We start from the raw sequence: 21,783 nt of genomic DNA, 5'->3' as shown, positions 1-21,783 counted from the left end.
CATTATATCTATATATCCACAGTCACTATATACACTTATCTATAACGTTCTGGCGGCCCGATGGCGGGCCGTCGCACGTCGCAGCGCATTTGCCCTTGTTTCATTTGACGGTGTCCTGCTGTTTTAGTGTCTCTGAACCAATACATCTAATCGGTTGAAAGTTAAGATGACCGCCGTTTGATTGACACCCTACTTGGCCTATTACATGCTTCCAATTACGGGTTAAAAGACCAAACAGTAAAAGAGCGTCAGTTTAGAAAAAGTGACCACCTCCGGTTTCGCCTCCCGGTGACCGGACCAATCACCTCTGATGGTGAAAATTATTGACCGTTTTTGTAGCCAATGAAATTCTGGAAACGACGATCAGGTCAGACTCATGCGTGTGCTATAAATGGTACAATAATAGCTTTCAAATTACTTTGGGTATGCAATCAACAGGCGTTTTATGCTAAATGTGCAAGAGTGGTAAGAGGATATATATATAATATATATATATATATTATCCATGCCTACACTTATTAGTTAAACCACTGGCTAATATAGTTTATTACCATAGTGTGTTTATAATTGTAGCACTGTATATAATTATAATATTCATCATACTTCACATTTTATACTGTATACTGTACTTTTTATACTGTACTTACTATACTCTTTACTACTAGTTTGCACTATGGTTAGATGCCATTGCCAATTAAATTTTGTTGTACACCTTTTTAGAACCAGGAGGTGGCGATACTGGCTCAGAGAAGCAAACATGCTGTATCCACAAAATGTGGTATTCAAAACAGCATTTTAATAATGACCATGCTGAGTCAACTATCAGAATGATTCCAGACATCTATATACCAACGCACTCTCTCATTATAGCTGATTGACCTCATTACAAAAGAAAACATCCATCGCTAGTGCCGTATGCTTATTAAAAGGTGAATGCCACCCATTTTAAGAATAGACATAGTGTGGTTCCTGTGGCCCCCGACAGCTCAGTCAACATTTGTGAAGATGCACTACTGTCTCCTGGAACCACAATATGTCAACATGGAAAGAAATCGTCAGTGGCCTATGCTTCGCAGGCAGTGCAAAGGCTTAAGTAAAGTAAGTCAAGTCACTACTGTCTCCTGAAGCTAGAAAATTGAGAGGGAGAGTGAGGGACCAAACAGCGTAGACATGAGGAGTCATAGGTAGAGTGCTCAAAGGAAGGTTTATTTTTCCCAAAAATATAAATACAGGGAACAAAAACCACAAAAAAGTGCAACAATAACAAAAAAAGCTGTTCTTGGGCCCAGCAGAACTCGGGTCAACTTAAACAGAACAAACTAAAAATACCTAACACAACTGAACCAAACAAAACTGACCTACAGACTTCTTCTTCTTCTTCGTGTACTTTCCGGCAGACTGGACACCTTCCGGCGTATTGCTGCCTAACAGATTTATCTGCTCACAAGTTCTCTTCTCCTTCTACTCTACCGCCATCTACTGGAATCCTTCCTCCCCCACATTGTCCAATGACGTGCAGCTAACACTGCTTCCTCCTGACTGACTCCCCCTCTGTGACACACGCTTCGCCCCCCGCGGCCTGACTCTGTCCTACTCGCTCACTCACACCCCCCTTCCCTAACGCTACCTGACCAGCCACCCTGTTTAACTCCGTCAAAACATCCTCCACTGTCAAGACCTACAGACTGAGACAAGAGGGAGGTATTTATACTGGTTGACCAACCCAATACAGACACATGGGGAAAGACAAATCATCAATAATAAATTACATTAACCTTAATCATCTATAATTTATAATGAACAGTTAGTTTGAAGAACACTATGTATTTATGTAGGAGACAATAACTGAGTCAAGCTAAAACATACATAAATCATAGTAGAACATCACTGTCTAATTAAATCCCCCCCCCCCCTCTTCTCATGGAGTTGGTATCTCCCGGCAAGCCTCTCCTGGTATTTAAATCCAGCCTCTTCCAATTACTGGTCCTTTGCCAGTTGCCACCAGGAAGAGCAGAGCACCGCCCGGAACACCAAACAAACATGTAAGACAAAGAAACAGCATGAGTAAACAATTATGATAAACAATGTAAACTAAGTGTGCACTAACTTAGGACCTTGTAATATATCATAATGCAAATAAAGATGAAAGTATGGTATATGAAACAATAATAATGTGTGGTGTCATTATTTGATTTGTGTATGGGTATTATGGATGTTAAACAATGCATGATAAATAGTAGTATAAGTATAGACATATTAGCATGATAGGTAGTAGTAGACATTAGCATGATATGCAGTAGCATAAGTATAGTAGCATAGACATTAGCATGATAAATAGTAGTACAAGCATAGTAGTAAAAGACAGTAAGAAGTGTTGTTTTCCCCCCAAACATGACCATGACTCCTCTCCTCCGCCCCCAAGGACTGTGAGCACAGTGTCGTTCAGCTGGCCCGTCCGGTTAAGATCAGGAAGACCCCGTTCAGATCCCGCCAGTCGCTGAGGGCCTCCATAGTCTACAAGGGCCCCCCCGCACGGCCGGTGACAGCCGAGGAGGAGCCCACGCCGGGCCCCGCCCCGTCCACCACATCGAACCCGGCGACGGCAGCAGAGTGCGGCGCCGTTAACGGAACCCACGGCGACAAGCGACAAGGTGACAGTCGGGTTCATTCTTATTTTACTAGGTCAGCCGATGGGACAGATTATGTTACCATGTCCAAAATCAAATGCTTTAAAGAGGACCGTGGTTTATCGTGCCATCAATCATTGGAATAACTGCCCACTGAACATAAGTAAATTGAATAGCAAAGTGTCTTTCAAGTACCACCTGAGAATGCACTACTTAAATGTAAGCAAATACTGTTACGTTTGAGAGTGGAAATACCTACTGTAGGAATGTAATATTTACTCATGAATGTAACAACCTTTTCTGAAAATATTCATGTCTACCCATGAATGCAATAACCTTTTCTGAAAATATTCTGATGTTTATAAAGATGTCTACAATGTTTTATTGTTTTTGGATTATCATTGTTAATTAAGTGAATTGTGATTGTCATATGTATCTCATGTATCTTTATGTTTTGTGTTTGTGTAGTCTCTGTGTGGACCCCAGGAAGACTAGGAGGTGGCAGCTAATGGGGATCCTTTTTAAACAACAAACAATAAAACAGAATATCCGGGATAAATAATTTCAAGTATTTATTATTATATTCATCACTGCACAAGTTAAAAATGCTCATATGAAACAGGTGCAGAGTGGCGCAGTAGAGGAAGATGCAGGGCTCTCTACGACTTCACCTCGGACCAAGACGACGAGTTAAATATGAAAGAAGGTAACAACATATTATACAGAAAATAATTACACGTAACTTGCAATAATAATACAATAAATGACTCCGGTTGGATTGTTTTGTTTTTCCCCCCCAGGGGATCTTCTCCATATCTATCTGAAGGAGGACAGTGGTTGGTGGTTCGGAATCCTTAACGGGCAGATAGGACATTTCCCATCGACCTACGTGGAGGAGCTGCCCGTGTTGAGCGTCGTCAAGTCATCTGATGCGTGAACTATTAAGACTGTACTCTTAAAGGGGGCACTTAATACAAAGTGTGCATAATATATATAAACATGTCTGAAATATCCAAGAGGGAGGGGGGCAAAGGAAAAATGAATGCTGAAATTATACTAGGAACGGGCCTGAGAGACAAACTCCTTCCGAACAATTGCAAGAAAAGGGTAGAACTTGTTAGTCTCCTGAAGTCTCTTCTCCAGGGCAGGCATGCAGGCGAGCTCTGGCTCAGTTGACAAGACTGTAGGGAATAAATAAAAGATTTAGATCAGTATTTATGGAAGTAATTTGCAATAAAGGTCACAAGCGTTAAAAAGACAGATTAAGACTGGAATCGGACACATTCACAATTCCAGTGGACTACTACGGTGTGATCGAATAAGTTGTAATTCTACAGCCAGTGTGAACGCCTAGGAGCGACGATGCATATCGTCATCGGCTTAAAATAATGGCTTGGAGTCATATTTATGAGAAAAACTGATACCAAATATAGAATATGATATTTATTAATCATTTCACAACTGGGTAGGAACCGCATGATCTTTACAATTAAGGATGTAGGCGATTTTACCCGAGGTGGCCTCTGGAAAGATCAGCGTGAAGAGATGACTTAGGCAAAAACACAATTTCTCAAAAGTGACGCAAGTCAATATTTTTATGGGATCAATTAACTTTCAATTCAGGTGAAGTCAGGAAACAGATTTTCCTTCAAAACCTTACCAGGACTTTTCCCCATCACTTGACACACGAGTGTATTTCTGTAATGAAAGAACCTTCGCTTTAACTGCAAAGCAGCCTCTCTCACTAAGGAAACTGGTGGAGTCCACCTTCCTACTACTATAGGGATGAGGCACGAGGTTCTCCCAGATCCAGCACTGGCATTAAATCACTCAAGTACCGTACCGAGTGATTGTTTATAGGGAAATACATTTAGAACACATCTTAAAGCGCATGGCAACAGCAATAGCAAGATTGCGCGGAGTGACACACGCGCTAAAACTCAAAGGCTGATAGTGAAGCCTATAATGTAACCAGGTTCTCTGGGTGCAAATGTTTTATCTGATCATTTTGTAATGTTACTTTTTTCTGTAATGTCTATGTTGGAGCCACTTCTTTGTTTGTATTAGTACTACGTAACAGAGCCATATATTTTTGGTTTATGCCTTAACCCTTTCACTGCCACACAACAGCAGGTTTCACTGCCACACCACAGAAGGTCGGTAGTGTGATAGTAAAGGGTTAACCTTCTGTAGCGTGGCAGTGAAAGGGTTATGTGTTCACCCCACCGCTTCCAACTTCCTGCAACAAACTCACGCCTCACGGGATTTCAGAGCGAGATTTTTGTTTAATTGGTATATATATATAAAAGTGTATATATGGGGTCGCGAGTAATCAGATTACTCGCCGTTTCAACTGAACTAGTCGTTTTTTTTTTTTTTTTTTTTTTTGTATTGTGCTAGATTATAAATCTCTAGTTTTAACCAAGGTAAATAACACATAACCCCTCACCGCCCACTCTCATTCTGCGCACTGCTTGGTGTGTGTGGAACGTGTTGGATTCTCTGTTGGGGCGTCTACAAAATCTCAATTGTTGGAAATTGGAAGCCAATAATACAGTCTATGCGTTTGTTTTTTTAAACTCTTGTGTTGCCGCTATTCTTGGCCAGGTCTCCCTTGTGAAAGAGATCCTGCTCTCAATGAGACAACCCAGGTTAAATAAAGGCTAAATAAATTGATCCCAACCCTGGTGAGAGTGCACTTTCCTATGTGTGTACTCTGGTATTAATACAAATCGGAGATATTAATAAATGAGAGAGGATGTTCCATCATCAGCCAGTACATTTTGATGTTAGTTTTGGAATAATCTTATTTTCACATAAAAATTGCAAACCTTTCCATCACTTCATACTAGAGAAGTCCGATATTATCGGCCGATATTGGCATTCAAATGTAATATCGGAAATGATCGGTATCGGTTTTCAAATATATACATAATTCTTTTTACATTTATTTAATCTTTATTTACCCAGGCAAGCAAGTACAAATTCTTATTTTATTTATTGTCAAAAGTATGCATAATGTTGTGTTAATTCCACGACAAGAGATGTATGTAATGTTAATTACCTAAAATTATTCCGTTTGGGGGGGGCCTGCATATATCGGTAATTAAGAGTTGGACAATATCTGTAAAAAAAAGCCAATATCGAACATCCCTACTTCATACCCATCACTTCATGTTTATTCTGAAACTCTTGGCTAATAAATGTGTCCCTGGTGGTGTGAGTGCACTTCCCTGTGTTACTCACCCTCGTACAGCCCGTCCTTAATGGTCAGCTTGAAGGTGTACACGCCGTCTGGTTTCTCGAGGCTGATGTTCCGGAAGATGAACTGAAAAAGTTCACCTGTGAAATGAAAATCCCTCGTCATTTAGCAGATAACTTATTATTTTCATTTAGTCATTTAGCAGATATATATAACTTATTATAAAAATTGTCATTTAGCAGATATACCTAACTTTTTATTTTGCAACTACAGAACTTGTAAGTCGCTTGGAGTAAAAGTGTCAGCTAAATGACTAAATGTAAATGTATTTAATAAGAGTTTAAAAGTGAATCCTTGTTGGTGCAACCCACCATAAATAAATCACTTTTTCTAGGGGGAAAACAATTATCTGGACATTGTACAGAGTTTCCAGTGTCACTCAATTGCCAAATCATAGCTATAAATTCTCTATAAAACATGGGCCAACACCGAATTGACCCATCTCAAACCCTGCCCTCTTTTTGTCTGAGGAAAGCAGCAATTGTGATTAGAGGATCAAGAAAATATGTTACAAATTTTTTTCTTCGTTCATAGATGCAAATATAAAAAGATGACTCATTTTATCGCCACACTCTCGCTCCATCTCTGATGATACTGCCTTGCATCTATATCATTTAATATCCATCCTTCCAATGAAAAAGGTGCCCTCAAGCAAAAAGATAAGTAACCTAAGTGTTTCCATGTGTATACCGTTTAGTCTTAGTATATAAATTCAGATACAAAAATTCTTTATTGTAACGTATAATATAACCGATAGGGCATACAGACCCTCATCTGCACACCTTTTTATATTCAGATACAAAATATTGCCTGTGTCTTTCTGCCATTACCCTGCCCATACCTGTACCTCCCTCTCCCCTCCCCCATGCTGCTAAGACGCCCACATTTCAGAGGATCAATAAAGGAATATCTTATAATTTATTTAATGAAAGCTCCGAGGAGTGGACCCACAGCTATATGTCCACTCAGTGATGAAACAAACAAACCCAGAATCAAAATCATATCTACCCACGTGGTCGCTATCTTTTTACCAGGGGTGTAAAGTACTTGAATATTATTAGGTTTGTATACTTGTAAAATGCTTTTTACTCCTTAAATTTAAAATGCAGACCTACACAGTACAAATCTTGCAGGTCCAACCATTTGAATTCGTATATTTGTTTCTCTGGCCGAACTAACATTATTAATCCTGCGGCCGCTCTTTATTTAAAAACAGCCAATCCAATCCACATCAATGGAAAATTAACCCGTCCATACCCGTCCTTGTGCAAGACTAGAAAGCGGGGATCTTTGATTAAACACCTGCTATCAGAAGAATAGACAGTCAACTTTAGTACATTTAAAAGTAGAAACTTTTACTCAAGTGTGTTTTTGGCCAGATACTCTGACTTTTACTTGAGTAAGATTTTGAGACGGTACCCATACAAGTTTCAAGTTTCTTTAATAGTTGTCCTACAGAATACTTTTATACAAAATGCTTCTTTCTGTTACGCTCCAGAGACTGCTAGACAAAAGATAAGTATGAAATAAAATCGTATAGCATGTAAAATAGAAGTAAAAATAGAAGTCACGTACGTAGACAGAGTTCAGTATATACATATGTACAATGTTCGATGCAGAATAGAAGTAACCGAGTTACCATACAATATACAATGCAATATACTAATATACAACAGGGTTCGAAATTAACGGGGGGTTGGGGCAATAATGCCAGTGAAAATGGACAAAATGCCCTCGAAAATCAGTTAAGGGGGGCACAAAATGCCCCAGACAGTTTACCAATTATATATATATTCTGTTGAAGTCAGACATATTTAAATATCTCCTTTCATAATGTCCTGTGAGAATGATTCCCTCGCGACCTGTGGTTTGCTGATGAGAAGGGCGGGGCGGGAGCTTGGTGCTGGATTAGCGAGAGGCGTGCAGCTGCAGAGCCGCAGAGCTCACAGTTGTGCCCGCACAGTGCAGTGCTCCAATTCAGCCATTGGCAATTCAGCCATTGGGTGGGTGGCGCTGTTGAGCGGTCCCCAGACCGGACCCGATAGCGCCGCTGGCTCTGCGGCTCTGCAGCTTGTTTGCCTGCTTACCGTACTTTTCGCACTATAAGCCGCACCTGACTATAAGCCGCAGCAGCTAAATTGAATGATGTGTACATATATAAGCCGCACTGGACTATAAGCCACAGGTGTTTTAATGTTTAATTACCATATGTAATTAGCATTGGGACACAATACTGTCGGACAAATAACAAGCATTAACTCATTTACAAGTTGTATTAAGTTTAGCAAATAAAGGAACAGATAAATAACATTTCAATGCAGTCAAAAAAAGCAATATTTAGATGTTTACATTTTCGAGTTTGGTCACGTCGAGTCACATAGCCGCACCGTTATATAAGCCGCAGGGTCGAAAAATGGGGGGAAAAGCCGCGGCTTATAGTCCGAAAAGTACGGTAGTTTCTTTTGACTATGTTGCGGCAGTAGACTGTCATAGACAGGTAGTGCCGAGGGGCTGAGTAGAGGAGTTCAAACAATTGACACGCATCGTGAAATAACCTAACCTCCTAACCTAACTCACCCCCTCTCTCCGTGAACTGTCAACCTCAGTGAACCGTCAACCAACGTGAAAAGGTGAATGACATTCCATAAAAACACTCTCATTAGCGCCACACCTCCGTGAGCACAGCCACCACCTAAAGTGACAGTACAACTAATAATACAACACAAATAGAATACTGAATGATAATAAAGAAACCTCCATTACGGCGCCGTGAGACTCCGGCTGCAAACACGGCTAGTGTTTGAGGAGCTTGTGGGGATCTTTTTGTCTGCGGGACGAAGACTGTCAAAATGTGGATGTAAGGATGTTTAATAACAGTTTATCATAAAGATTCAGTGCCCCCGAAATAAAAAAGCCCCCGAAAATCAATTAAGGGGGGCAAAAAAAAAATCCCTTTTTTTTTTTTTTTTTCTAACCCTACAATATACTATATAGTGCAAAGCAGAAATGGGATGATGTACAATTTAGGTACACTTACTTTCACTTAAGTATAATTTCTGGGTACTTTACACAGAAATGTTGCACGATGCTATATGACAAGAGAAGTAGAAACAATAAAAAAAAAGGAGCTGTACCTTTATGTCTGATCTCCAACCCCAGACTATCCTGAAACACCTTTTTGGCCTTTTCAAGGTTCTTCAGTCGGTCCTTGTTTGCTCCGTGCTGAGACATGACCACTGGGCAGTGGGCACAGAGGAGAATCCGGTTAGGGTGACATTATAGCATTGGGAGCCGCACCACATTCATCACAAAACAGAAAAACAGATAATGTTTGTTACAGTCTAATGCCATCGTGCATTCAGCTTTGCTAACGCAACGTGTCGTCACGGCGACTGGCCGAATGGACGGTGATTAATCAGTCGGACCCAAAAGGTCTGAACCATTCCGTCTACCGCCAGGCCGTCATTAAATAAGAATTTGTTCTTAACCTCTTCCACCCGGAGTCTATTTTCTGAAAATCTGCCTAAAATACATACCCAAGTAAATGGAATATTGCTCCACTTCTACAAGGTCCATTTGCATATTCTTGGCATCTAGGGACATCTATGGACCTCAGTGAATGTATTCCCAGTGTCAGAAATATTTTACTAGGCTTGCTTAAATTGAGATGAAACAAAAGGAGAATATGAATTATGATTTTTCTTTGCATCTTTGACAGTGAATAACACCATGCTAATAATGACAAAACATTAAAAGCTGCCACTGATCTCGTTCAGTACCTTCTTGAGATCATGTGTACAAAAAAAATCTAAAGAAATTAATAAAGGGAAGATGATTAAACAGAAGGTTCTGTAGATACAGTACTGACTAATGCAATTTGAAATATTATTATAGAATAGCAGGCTTATAAATTACCTTATTATAGCCAATTGGCACATTTATATATACATATATTATCTTTCAAAGATTTAGTATCACCAGGCGTGAAGAACAGATAACGAAATCTACTGTACTTTTATTTTCACCACAGTGGAACAGTTTTGAAACTAATTTCAGATCCAATTGTTGCTGCATGCTAACAACGTTTCAATATTTGTCAAAAACGTTACCTTTTGTGGTAGAATTATCCCGAATAATAAGTTATTGAAATAATTCATACAGAACTATGAACCCCATAGAATCTTACACAATGTGTAGTTTTGAAAAATTCCAACGCAGATCCAGACTAGAGGATGACATCTTTTCGGGATTCCCACGGGATGAGTCAATTTCACTTTGAATCCCGTGATTGGGCAGGACCGGGAGTAAACGTCAACGGGAGCAGAAGGGAGTGGGAACTATGACATCAAAACCAACGGGATTTGGACGCGAGTGATACATCGGTGCATCACTAATGTAAATGTTTGGTGGTTGTATATTTAACTATGGCAGACATCAGGGCTGTACAGCGTGCTATGAAAAAATTTGTCTGTGCGATGAATGAATTTACTGCACTAGCACCCGTGCGATAGGCATTCGGTTCATATCGATACTCTTATTTTGAAAATCCTGTGGCTAGTCTCATTTCCTCCAAAGCGCAGTTCCGGCAGCCCAACAACAACAACGTGCTATGTTATGTTAGAGTGCGCATTTCGCAACAAGGGAAATAATTCCCTGCCTGTTTATCCCCACAACACTTCCAATGCATCTTACATGCTTTGCATCCTCACCAAAACTAACTAGTTAGCTGCTACCGGTAACTAAACTAAGCTAACCCGGCTCAGAGGCAGAGAAAACAGTGAGGAAAGGGAGGGGGCGGGGGAGCCTCAGCCTCTCTGTCTGTCCCTCTCTCTATGTCAATGATTTTAATTAGGTGAGGTCAAAGGAGTTGATAGTATTTACTGTGGATGGCCAGATAATGTTGATATTTAAACATAACAAATATAATACAGAATAAATGTATACATGATCATGCAACATAAAAAAAAATTAGGAACCGTTTGGGAGAGGGAGGGGTTCCCACCCCTAGTAGAGTCCATACACCCAAGACCAAATCCCATAATTCCTTACACGTAACGTGTCTGGCTGTGTGACGTCAACTTGTCAGCATGAACATGACAGTCAAACATGGCACTGCAACTAAATAAGACTAATACAATAGGCACATTTGTGACCGTTACAAATATAACACGTGTCATACTTGTGCTACAAGATTTTAGCCTGTGCTACAAAACTTATCAACCTCTGTAGCACCAGTGCCATGTGCAAAAAAGGTTAAGGTACAGCCCTACAGACATGATGTGACCCATGTACTGCATGTTTTATACTGAGGAAGAAAAACGGAGCAGGATTGGTAAACGGGAGTGGGATTCTATAAAAGTGGGCTCGGGATTGGGATCAGTCCTCTGTGGGAGTGGGATTTTTTCGAAACTCACTTGGGATGGGATGGAATTATTTCTGTGGGAGTGGGAAGGAGTGAGAGTTAAAATCCACTCACATGTCAGCCTCTAATTCCACACCTCTGGATGTCCGCTACCAAATGGCAGCAAAAAAACTACAATTCCCATGATTCAAGGTTTTACAAAAAGGTCACCCCTCACGGAATATAGACATTTCGAAGAGGAAAATCTATCTATATAACACTTTAACCTATTCCTAAACTAACGTATTGATGATAATATACATTCTAAATGCTGTTGTGACATAGTTATGATGTTTACACTTGAATACGTTTGAAATAAAAACCGCTACTTTTATAGAACAGCCTGGAAAATATTGATTTATGACCAGATGTCATTTGCGGTCTGCCGACGGACCGCACGGGCGGAAGAGGTTAATTGACCCCGGTTAAATAAAGGTCAAATTATAAAGATCTACAAGAACAGTAAATACACTGCCCAGTGCGCACACACAAAATGAAACAAATGAAACATCAAAGCCAATTTCCAAAACGTCAAATCAACCTACACTGTCTGCTCTGGGCCTGTTCGTCTCTGAGCGAGTCCATCTGCCGGATGAGGTCGTCCTTCCTGGCCGCCTTCCGCTCCATCTCAGACATCGTCTCAGCGAGCAGCTTCTTCTTCTCCTCTGCCGTCATCTTCTCCTGCCCCATGTCTGAGAGAGATTGCATTGGTTTTTCATTTCCATTCATTCAGGAGTACGTTAACCCTCCACTACCACACTACAAAGGGTTAACCTCTCACTACCAACTACTAGGAGGAGCGGTTGTGTGTTCTGTGATCTGGGGGTGGTGGAGGATGAATTTCATTTAGTTTTTCACTGCCCCTTGTACACAGACCTTGAGGGGTTTTATTTGAGCAAGTTCAATTTATAAATCCGGATTTGTTTCGGCAGTCTGAGAGTTGTATGTTGAGTTCGTTTTTTGTGGAGGAGATGTGGATTTTTGGAGAAAGCGTGGCACTTAAGACCAAACACATTACCGGTATATTATCCTATATAATTTCATATGAATTCCTCTTTTGTTTCTTTGAAGTACATTGTTTACAGGTTGTTCTTATGTTTTATTTTGTTTTCTTTTTTGTGGCCATCTTGGTCTATATGATCACTTAGTGTATGCGTCTTGTAAGTGCATATGGGCTGGGCAAGACTGACAAAAAAATATCAATCAATCAACTATAGGGATGTGATAATGTGTCGACTAAACGGCCAACTTTCCACGTGTTCTCCGTGTCGACAGTAATAGTAGTAAAAGTCACATGACTGTTCAGACAGAGGTCGCATTGCAAAGGAATCTGACATATGAAAGTGATCCAATCAGAATTGAATAGATCAGATTCCATGTGCCGTTCACACAATCCGATCCACATAATGAGCAAAGGAAATTAGATTTGGGCCACTCTTGCCTGCAGTGTGAACGTAGCCTAACTGTCTGCTAGACTTTGTTAGTCGATTAGTCGTTTTTATCTTTTCTTCTCCCTTCATGCTGAATAAATTATTTATTGATAAATAAATGAGCAATAGATTTAAAAAAGGTAATTTTGTATGATTGAGTGAGAGAAATACAATTAAAACATTATTTTTTTTTACAATTGTTTTGCATTTTACCAATGGATTTAGTGTCCAAGGTCCTATGACTTCTAAGAATGTCCTTAGCCAGGGACAGCCCTAGATCCATGACGTTGCATATTCATTCTAAGGCTGCCATTTGGAAATCAAAATTATCGATATTTTTATTAGTATTTCATATATATATATATTTTTTTTTTTAGTCTCTGGATGTGATGGAGGAGTGCACTGCATATTGAATGTAGAGTGCAGAGTTGCAATTAAACTGAACCGGGGCCCCCAAAGTAAAATTTGTGTGTTTTTTTTACTCAGTGAGCACTATTTGCATTGGTGGCAATGAGTGCTCAGAGAGGAAAAAAGTCCTAACACAGAAACTCACCTTTTGTATACATATGTATTTTTTCAAACAGCATCGCGTCATCGTTGCATTTCTTTGAACATGCCTCTACAATAAAGAAAAATAAAAAGGCAATTAGTAACAGGCTGAAAATAATGTCGATCATCAGAGTGATGATTGACATGTGAATAATAGCCCATTGTAGGGATGGGAAACTGAAAACTATGGGATGCACCGATACCAATATGCATCCCGATCGCTTAAAATATGTAAATAAAGTACTTGTTACCCACAGGGAAACTGTAGATATTGTATGTTATACCGCAATTCCTCTAATAGTAACCCCGGCTTGTATTTGTTTCAACTGTAGCTGATACCAGGCTTGTATTATGAGGAGGCATGTATAAGAGAGAGGCCTATATTTTCAAACAGATCATAATGAATAAATCAACATTTTGTGTCAGTTTGAACCCAGTAAAATGTACTGGGTTCATTTATTGAAACCAAGTACTGTATGAAATACGGTAGTAAACAGTACAATTACAGGTGGTCAAAAAAAGTTAAATAGAGTAAAATAGTGCAATCACAATACTGGTATAATAATAATAATAACTTCGTTTTATACAATTCTGAGGTAGGCTTACTCTCTTGGTAAACATTAACACCATACCATTATATGGTATTTACTGCACAGCCAGGCCAGCATATACATGAAACCCGGCTTGTATTAGGAGGCCAGCTTATAATTGCTTAGCTCAACAGCGCACCCGGTCATTAATAGAGACCCGGTTTTTAATTGAATACCGGTTACTATTAGAGGAATTACGGTATTATAGCCATAAGTAATATATTGACGAATTTTATGAAAATGTACAATGTGTACATATTATATATTCACAATTTTTACTTTTAATGTTTTCAGTAAACGTTTCAGTTGCCCTGCTGAGGAACGAACCCGGAACGCTCACATTGGAGGCAAGTGCCTTTACCTCAAAACGACAGAGAGACTTTTCTGATAGCCTCGTCCAAGTCCTAACCACACGGTTAGCTTAAACTAACCATAACCCGTCCCTAACCACATAGTTAGCTTAAACTAACCCTAACTTTCCATCTTAACCACACTGTTACCTTAAACTAACCATAGTTTCAAGTTTCTTTAATAGTTGTCATACAGAAGTACAGAATACTTTTATACAAAATGCTTCTTACTGTTACGCTCCAGAGACTGTGCTAGACAAGATAAGTATCAAATAACATAGTATAGCATGTAAATAAGTAGAAAATGAGGTCACAATGTTCAGTATAGACATATGTACAATGTTCGATGCAGAATAGACGTAACCGAGTTACCATATAATATACAATATACTATGCAGTGTACTAATATACAATACTATATAGTGCAAAGCAGAAATGGGATGAGGTACAATTTAGGTACAATTTACAGTAAGGTGTACGAGTTGTAGTGCAAATCCTTTATCAATAAATATAAAGTGTGGGGAGTGGGTGCTACAGTGTGTTTGTTTAAAGTGAGTGTGTGCGTGTGGATGTGTGTGCTATGTGCGTTTGATGGTTGTTGTGTAGTGTTAATTTTTCGTTGAGCAGCCTGATGGCCTGGGGATAGAAGCTTCTTCTGAGTCTTTGTGCTCGCCTTGAGACTCCGGTATTGCTTGCCTGACCGCAGCAGTTCAAAGAGGCAGTTGTTCGGGTGGCTGGAGTCCTTAATGATTCTCTTAGCCTTGCCCCTGCACCGCTTGTTGTAAATGTTCTGGAGGGTGGGGAGCCCCCCTCCAATTGTGCGTTCGGCTGAACGTGTCACTCTTTGTAGTCTGCTTCGGTCTTGTGCAGTGCTATTCCCAAACCAGGAGGTGATGTTGCCAGTCAGGATGCTCTCCATTGTACATGAGTAGAAGTTCTTAAGGATCTTCTGACTGACTTGGAACTTCCTTAGGCGCCTGAGGAAGTAGAGGCGTTGTCGTGCCTTCTTCACAACACTGCCAATGTGTGTGGTCCATGTCAAGTCCTAGGATATGTGGGCTCCGAGGTACTTAAAGCTCTCTCAACCGGTGCCCCGTCGATGCTGAGGGGGCTGTAGTCCTTGACCCCCGTCCTCCTGAAGTCCACAATCATCTCCTTTGTTTTGCTGACGTTCAGGGAGAGGCTGTTTTCCTGGCACCATCCCGCCAGGACCTTGACCTCTTCCAGGTAGGCCCTCTCGTCGTTTGCAGAGATCAGGCCCACCACTACTGTGTCGTCAGCAAATTTGATGATTGTGTTGCTACTCCGCTGAGCCACACAGTCGTGTGTGTACAGGGAGTAGAGGAGGAGACTCAGAACACAGCCCTGGGGGGCCCCTATGTTGAGGGTGATGGATGAGGAGATGCAGTTGCCTGCTCTCACCACCTGGGGTCTGCCCGTCAGGAAGTCCAAGACCCACTGGCAGAGGTCATAGTTCAAGCCCAGGTCCCTGAGCTTGGCTATGAGTTTGGAGGAGACTATGGTATTGAATGCCGAGCTGTAGTCGATGAATAGCATTCTCAGATAGTTCCCCTTCCTCTTCCTCTTGTCCAGGTGTGATGCTGCTGTGTGCAGCACATGGGCTATGACGTCCTCCGTGGACCCGTTGGGGCGGTATGCACTACTGTTCACATTACTCTACTATAAATGTGGCCAAGATCAGATCCCAGTGTGAACTGGTCACACTCCTGCATGAAGTTATGAACAATGACGAAGGCACAGAAGTCAGTTTATAGTTTCATTTATAAGTTGATGTGCAGTGGAGGCTAATTTGTGAGCAGATGATAATGGGAGGTGGTGAAGGGGCCATTTCTTCTAACAATATGCTTTGAAACACAGAGCGGTTATGATACACCCCCTCAAGTTTTGCTTGTACAGAAGTATCACCCCAAATAATTACAAGGTAAAACACCTCGCTGTCCCTCCACTGACCACCTCCATCACAGCCGCCTTCCATGTTTGTATTCACAGTGACTCCCGCCACAGAATTGTGATGAATGTCAATCCAGACGTGATGTAAAAGTCGCATTACTGTTCAGAGGTTGCATAGCAAAAAAAAAAAAAAAAAAAAAAAAAAAAAAAAAAATGGCCTTTATCCGATTTAGGACCACATATGAAAGTGGCCTAAATCTGAACTGAAAAGATCAGATTCCATGCGATTTTTGTCGTTTACACTGTTCAAACAGATCCAACCTTTGCCTGCAGTCAGAAGGTAACCATAGACTGCCGTTCGTGTCAAAGAGTACTGGAAGTAGGCCTAAGCACTAGGGCTGGGCAATTAATTGAAATAAAATCACGATCTCGATTCATAGACGTATGCAATCTTATTTCTAAATGACGATTTTTTTAATTAACAAAATATATATATATATATATATATATATAAAAAATTTACTTACCGGTAACTTTTTTAAATTATGACGATTGTATGTTACAAGATACTTTCAAGTTTAAGTCCAGCACTTTGATATGTTATGTTTAAGTCAAGCACTTTGATATATGTAATGTTGTCTGTTAAGAAAGAGTGCAATAAATGATTTTATTGAAAAACAATAATCGTGTGAGAGAATCGTGATCTCAATTCTTAGAGAAAAATCACGATTCACATTTGAGCAAGAATCGCCCAGCCCTACCAAGTACTGCTCATCCATCTTTGAATTACATTTAATCATAAATGGTGCATTTATATAACGGATCTTATCCAAAGGCAGCTTTACAATTACTAGACGACTGCTCTCTACCTCCTGAACCACTGTCGTCGCCCCTTTCATTTAGAAAAAAACAAAACGTACCAACAGAAGACGTGAGGAAGTGCTTCTGGTCCTGCTGCAGCCCCATGGCCCCCTCGGCCAACTCCTCGAAGACTGGGAAAATCATCTTGTTACGGATGTCCTCCATGGTGGTGCTAAACCACTCGCCGACACTGGGATCTTCGATGGAAGCCATGGTGTGCTGCTGCTGCGGGGTGAGGTTCTCCTCTTCAGAGTCAAAGAAAGACTTACAGGGAGACGATCTGAAAGTAGACAGATTACAATTAGGGATGTCCGATATTATCGGCCTTAAAATGTGATATCGGAAATTATCTGCATTTTATTTTTTATGGGAAGTTGCGTTAAGATATTCCTTTATTAATCCCCTTGGGGAAATTCCAGTGACACACATACATGCGTTGTTCATTTCAATACCTGTAATAGTACAGTAGTCCACACACATTCAGATAAATTGGAATATGACTGTAATACAAACAGTTCAGTGTGTCAGGTACATGCAACACAGATTACAGCGTTGACATCCGTCTGCTTGAGAAAATCGCATTTGCTGCAATACAAATTATCGAAGTGAGATGGACAGACTGAAAATGTAATTTTATTAGATAAAACATGTTGACAGTTTTACTTTGCAGTTGAAAAAAGGTAATAAATCGCAATATATTGCAATATTAATATCGCAATACTTTAATACTATCGTATCGTGAGGCCTCTGGTGATTCCCACCCCTACAATCTATACGAAGTAGCGCATGGCTGGCGACTAAGTGGCACAGTGGGCAAGGTGCTCGCCACTAACACAGGAGACGCTGGGTTCGAGCCCAGCTCTCTGCATTGCTAGTGCTACCAGCTTGGCTGGTCGTTCATACTAACACAATTGGCAGTGTTAGAGGGCGGGAAGTTGGTGGGTGGGGGATTAGACGTTGTGGACAGCGACTCCTACAGGTCGGTTGGTGCGCCTGCGCAGCAGAATCAGGAAGTGACGGGGCAGCGTGAGCCTCCCACGAGTTACTCCTCGCCACTGAGAGATCGCGCTGTCTGGTGAAAAGATGTGACGGCTGCCTCCTCGTGTACCGGAGGGGACACGTGATGCAAGGCTTCCGTCCACATTGCAGCCGATCAGTGGGAGGCATGGTCTTAACAACGTTCGAGACAGGGGAGGGGACAATTTGATAAAACACGAAATTGGGATGGGAGAAAAATCGAAAAATGGGAGAAAAAGTAGATACAAAAAAACTTGTGGCTGGAAAACAGGCTGAAGTTAGACGAGGAAGAAGATCCATGTATCTGAATAATATCTTAAGAAAAAATACTACCTGGCCTCTTACTTAGAGGCGTTAGATACGCCCCTTCCTGACAAAAGAAGCCACCCAACTCCTCGTCCAATCAACAGTCATCTCCCGCCTCGACTACTGCAACGCACTGCTAGCTGGCCTCCCGGCCACTGCCACCAAGCCTCTTCAACTCATTCAAAATGCAGCGGCCCGCCTGATCTCAAACCTACCGAAGTCAGCCCATGTCACCCCACTTCTTAGGGACCTGCACTGGCTCCCCATTGCTGCACGTATCCGCTTCAAGGCCCTCGACCTAGCATACCGTGCGGCAAAGGGAACCGCTCCCGCCTACCTCCGGTCAATGGTCTCTAACTACACACCCTCAAGACCCCTACGCTCTGCGTCTTCTGGCCGCCTCAGATCTACTCCTATCCAAGCTCCCGGAGGGTCATCAAAGAGAAGCCGCCTATTCTCAGTCCTTGCCCCACAATGGTGGAATGAACTACCCATCCCAGTTAGGACAGCCGAATCCCGTCCAATCTTTCGCCGTCGACTAAAGACTCACTTCTTCAACCATTATCTGAAATGATAAAAAAAAAAAAAAAAAAAAAATCTAACCCCGACTAACCTTAATGTCATGCACTTGTCCTAATAAACTAACCTACACTGTAACACGCAACACTTTGATGAACATTGTTACTCAGCTGATAGAGTTATACCCTTCTTGCTGTCTTGTCGCACAGAACTTGTAAGTCGCTTTGGATAAAAGCGTCAGCTAAATGACTAAATGTAAATGTAAATGTAAATGTAGATCCTAATATGAAAAACTGATTTGCCTTACTTTGCTGCTATCTTTTTATATGGTTTTTTTATGTCATTTTAAAACTGAATCAAACCATAAACAGAGAGGCCTATTGGGATATTAGATCCTGTAATATGAAAAACTGTGATTTGCCTTTAACCTTGCTGCTATAATTTGTATGCTCGTTTTTTATGCTATAGAATAACCCCATAAACAAGGTCAACCAGTCAACCAGACCCAGAACAATTTAAATCTCAAATACATGCCTACACTAACTAACGTTAACTACATGGCTCATAATTTCATACACCATTTTCAGTGAGATGTATAACTACTATAACCCCTCAAATGTATATACTCTTTTCAGACTCCTTTTGTACACATAAGCAGTACTGTATATTTGTAGATCTGGTATGTCATAAATGTATAGATGTAGCAGTACTGTCTATCTGTATGTCATGTATGTGATATAATGTTATTAATTGAAAATGGGGGACCCTGATGTAAACAAGACGAACGTCTTTCTCTGGTCTGCATCCCCTTAACAATTGTATGTATTGAGCTGTACTGTATTGTACCCATACTGTTAATACCGTTGTCAATCAATCAATCAGACAAACACACAACCATTATTTACACCAGCCTTGAATAATGCTGCTAGCTAACACATTGAGCGTAACCACAGCGAATTGAAGTTTAAAAGTAATTTACGTTAGCAGGCCTAGAGCTAGAGTAGAAGAACCACCGAGCAAGTTGTTGAAACAAGTAAACTAACGTTTTTTAATAAACATTTTGAATAACATGCTGTTTAATTTACATGTCAAAGTTAGAACGTTACTTACCTTGTCCGTTGTTTATACCTACCGGCGCTGGGAGGAGCGCGGTCTTCTTCTTCTTCTTCTTATTGAGGTTTAACGGCGGCCGACCACTTGTTAGGGTATGTGCCGCCATCTACTGGTATCCTTTACCTCCTACAAAACCCAATTCCCCTCACCTTCTTGGAGTGCAACTAACGCTGCTACTTCCCAATTGAGCCCCCCTCTGCGAGACACTCCTTGCCCCCTGCTGCCTGACTCTGTACACCTTGGTCACCCGCTGCCCCCTTATTCAATTCCTTAACCACCTCCTCCAATGTCAGACCTTCCATACCCAGATGTTGAACCGCTATCCTAACAATCATCTTTGTTCTATCTGTTCTACCCTCAATCTTTGCCGCAGTATTAATTACCCCTGCCACGAAGCCCACAATACTCAATTTCTCCTCCCACACCCTCTCTCTATCCTCCTGCCCTACCCTTTCTGCCAACTGCCCTTCTACAAACCCCTGCACCCTAACTTGACTTCCTTGTCCCACCCTCCTAGCCGCCTCTGCATACGACAACTTACCCTCCCTTCTAACACTCTGAACCACTACCTCCCTCTTCATCACCTCACACCCCCTAAACGCTACACTATGCTCCCCTCCACAACTACAACACCATAGCTTCACTCCCTCTCCACACTTCCCATAGTCATGCTCCCCGCCACACCTAGCACACCTCTGTCCCTTCCTACATGAAACTGCTATATGACCAAATTCCTGGCACCTGTAACATCTCAGAGGACTCTGAACAAATTCCCTAACCCTATACACCCCACTCCCTACATACACCTTACTTGGAACAACCTCACCTTCAAACTTAATCACAACCGTCTCCGTCACTACCCTATCTGCCCCCCTCTTCATCCTTTCTGCACCATTAACTTTCCCATTACGCACATCTCTCCCCAACTCTTCCACCAGCTGCTCTACGCTAACCTCCACCGAAACCCCAGCTATCACCCCCTTACATCCCCCCTCCCTCTTCTCCCCTACTCTCACAACCTTAATTATACCCACCCCTCCAATGCTCCTCATCTTCCCAGCCCTCTCCACCTGATCCACACTAACACACCCTACGGCCAGATTCCCATCCTCCAAAACTCTCGCATACCTTACCTCCCCTAATTGCTTACCTATGAGTTTGGGCAACTCGAAAAATCCTAATTTCCGCACTCCCCCCTTCCCCTCAAACCTAACCACTATATGAATCACTTCTGCAACACCATTACCTACACCCTCGCCTTCTGACCCACTCGAGCTATCTCCCCTACCCTTCTTCCTCTTTATCCCCTTCCCACTGTCCCTGCTCCTCTTCTCCACCTTACTCCACCCTTCTCCCCCGCTCTCACCCCCCTCCATACTTTCACCATCTGACTCCCTTCCCCTGTCACTACCATCCCCGTCCCTACCGACACCTCCCTCGCTCTCACTACCCGCCCCAGCTCCCAGCGGCGAAAGCAGTTCATCATGGATCAGCAAGGCGGCCACATCCACCTCCTCGTAACCGATAAAGCCGTCTAACACGACCCGGCACTTTTCACCGTCGATCCAGGAAACAACCCCCGGGTACCTCGCGCCTTCCCCCGAAATGTCAGCTATACAACGGGATCCCACCCTCCACTCCGGTGCCGCCTCCACTTCTCCGCACAACTTTCTGTCATCAACTTCCAAACTCCGCGCCAGTATCCTCTCGTCTATGCTCTCGTCCATCCGCCGACACACTTCCTCCCAATCCTCAGACCCTCCCCCGCCCTGCTTCGACTCCGCTTCCTCTCTCCGAGCGACCGGGTCCAACCCTCCTCCGTGCCTTCCTCCTCTCACCGACGCCAT

The 21,783-nt window shown here is 41.9% G+C and overlaps 2 protein-coding genes across 2 annotated transcripts in view; one reads left to right on the top strand and one right to left on the bottom strand.

The window, feature by feature from the left end:
- The window catches only part of LOC311235488 (uncharacterized protein), a gene marked incomplete at both ends in the record, with an annotated part of 12,923 nt that extends 9,359 nt beyond the window's left edge, over positions 1–3,564 (top strand). Inside the window, 5 exons of the mRNA XM_084322956.1 lie at positions 1,996–2,042; positions 2,423–2,651; positions 3,096–3,125; positions 3,250–3,333; positions 3,428–3,564. Of these exons, the coding sequence (XP_084179082.1) occupies positions 1,996–2,042; positions 2,423–2,651; positions 3,096–3,125; positions 3,250–3,333; positions 3,428–3,564 (527 nt within the window). The remainder of the gene's footprint in view (positions 1–1,995; positions 2,043–2,422; positions 2,652–3,095; positions 3,126–3,249; positions 3,334–3,427) is intronic.
- Positions 3,189–21,783, bottom strand: LOC311235487 (uncharacterized protein; the record flags this gene model as incomplete). The annotated part of the gene is made up of 8 exons (XM_084322955.1): positions 3,189–3,808; positions 5,874–5,969; positions 9,024–9,125; positions 11,836–11,982; positions 13,274–13,339; positions 17,041–17,261; positions 19,934–19,991; positions 21,225–21,783. 8 exons carry the CDS (start codon positions 21,781–21,783, stop codon positions 3,684–3,686), a joined length of 1,374 nt encoding a protein of 457 aa, XP_084179081.1. The 3' UTR covers positions 3,189–3,683.

The sequence above is a fragment of the Notolepis coatsorum genome, assembly GCF_963971535.1.
Source record: "Notolepis coatsorum genome assembly, chromosome: 10".
Classification (NCBI taxonomy): Eukaryota; Metazoa; Chordata; class Actinopteri; order Aulopiformes; family Paralepididae; genus Notolepis; species Notolepis coatsorum.
Note: the sequence above shows the minus strand (reverse complement) of the source record. Positions and strands in the feature narration are given on the sequence as shown.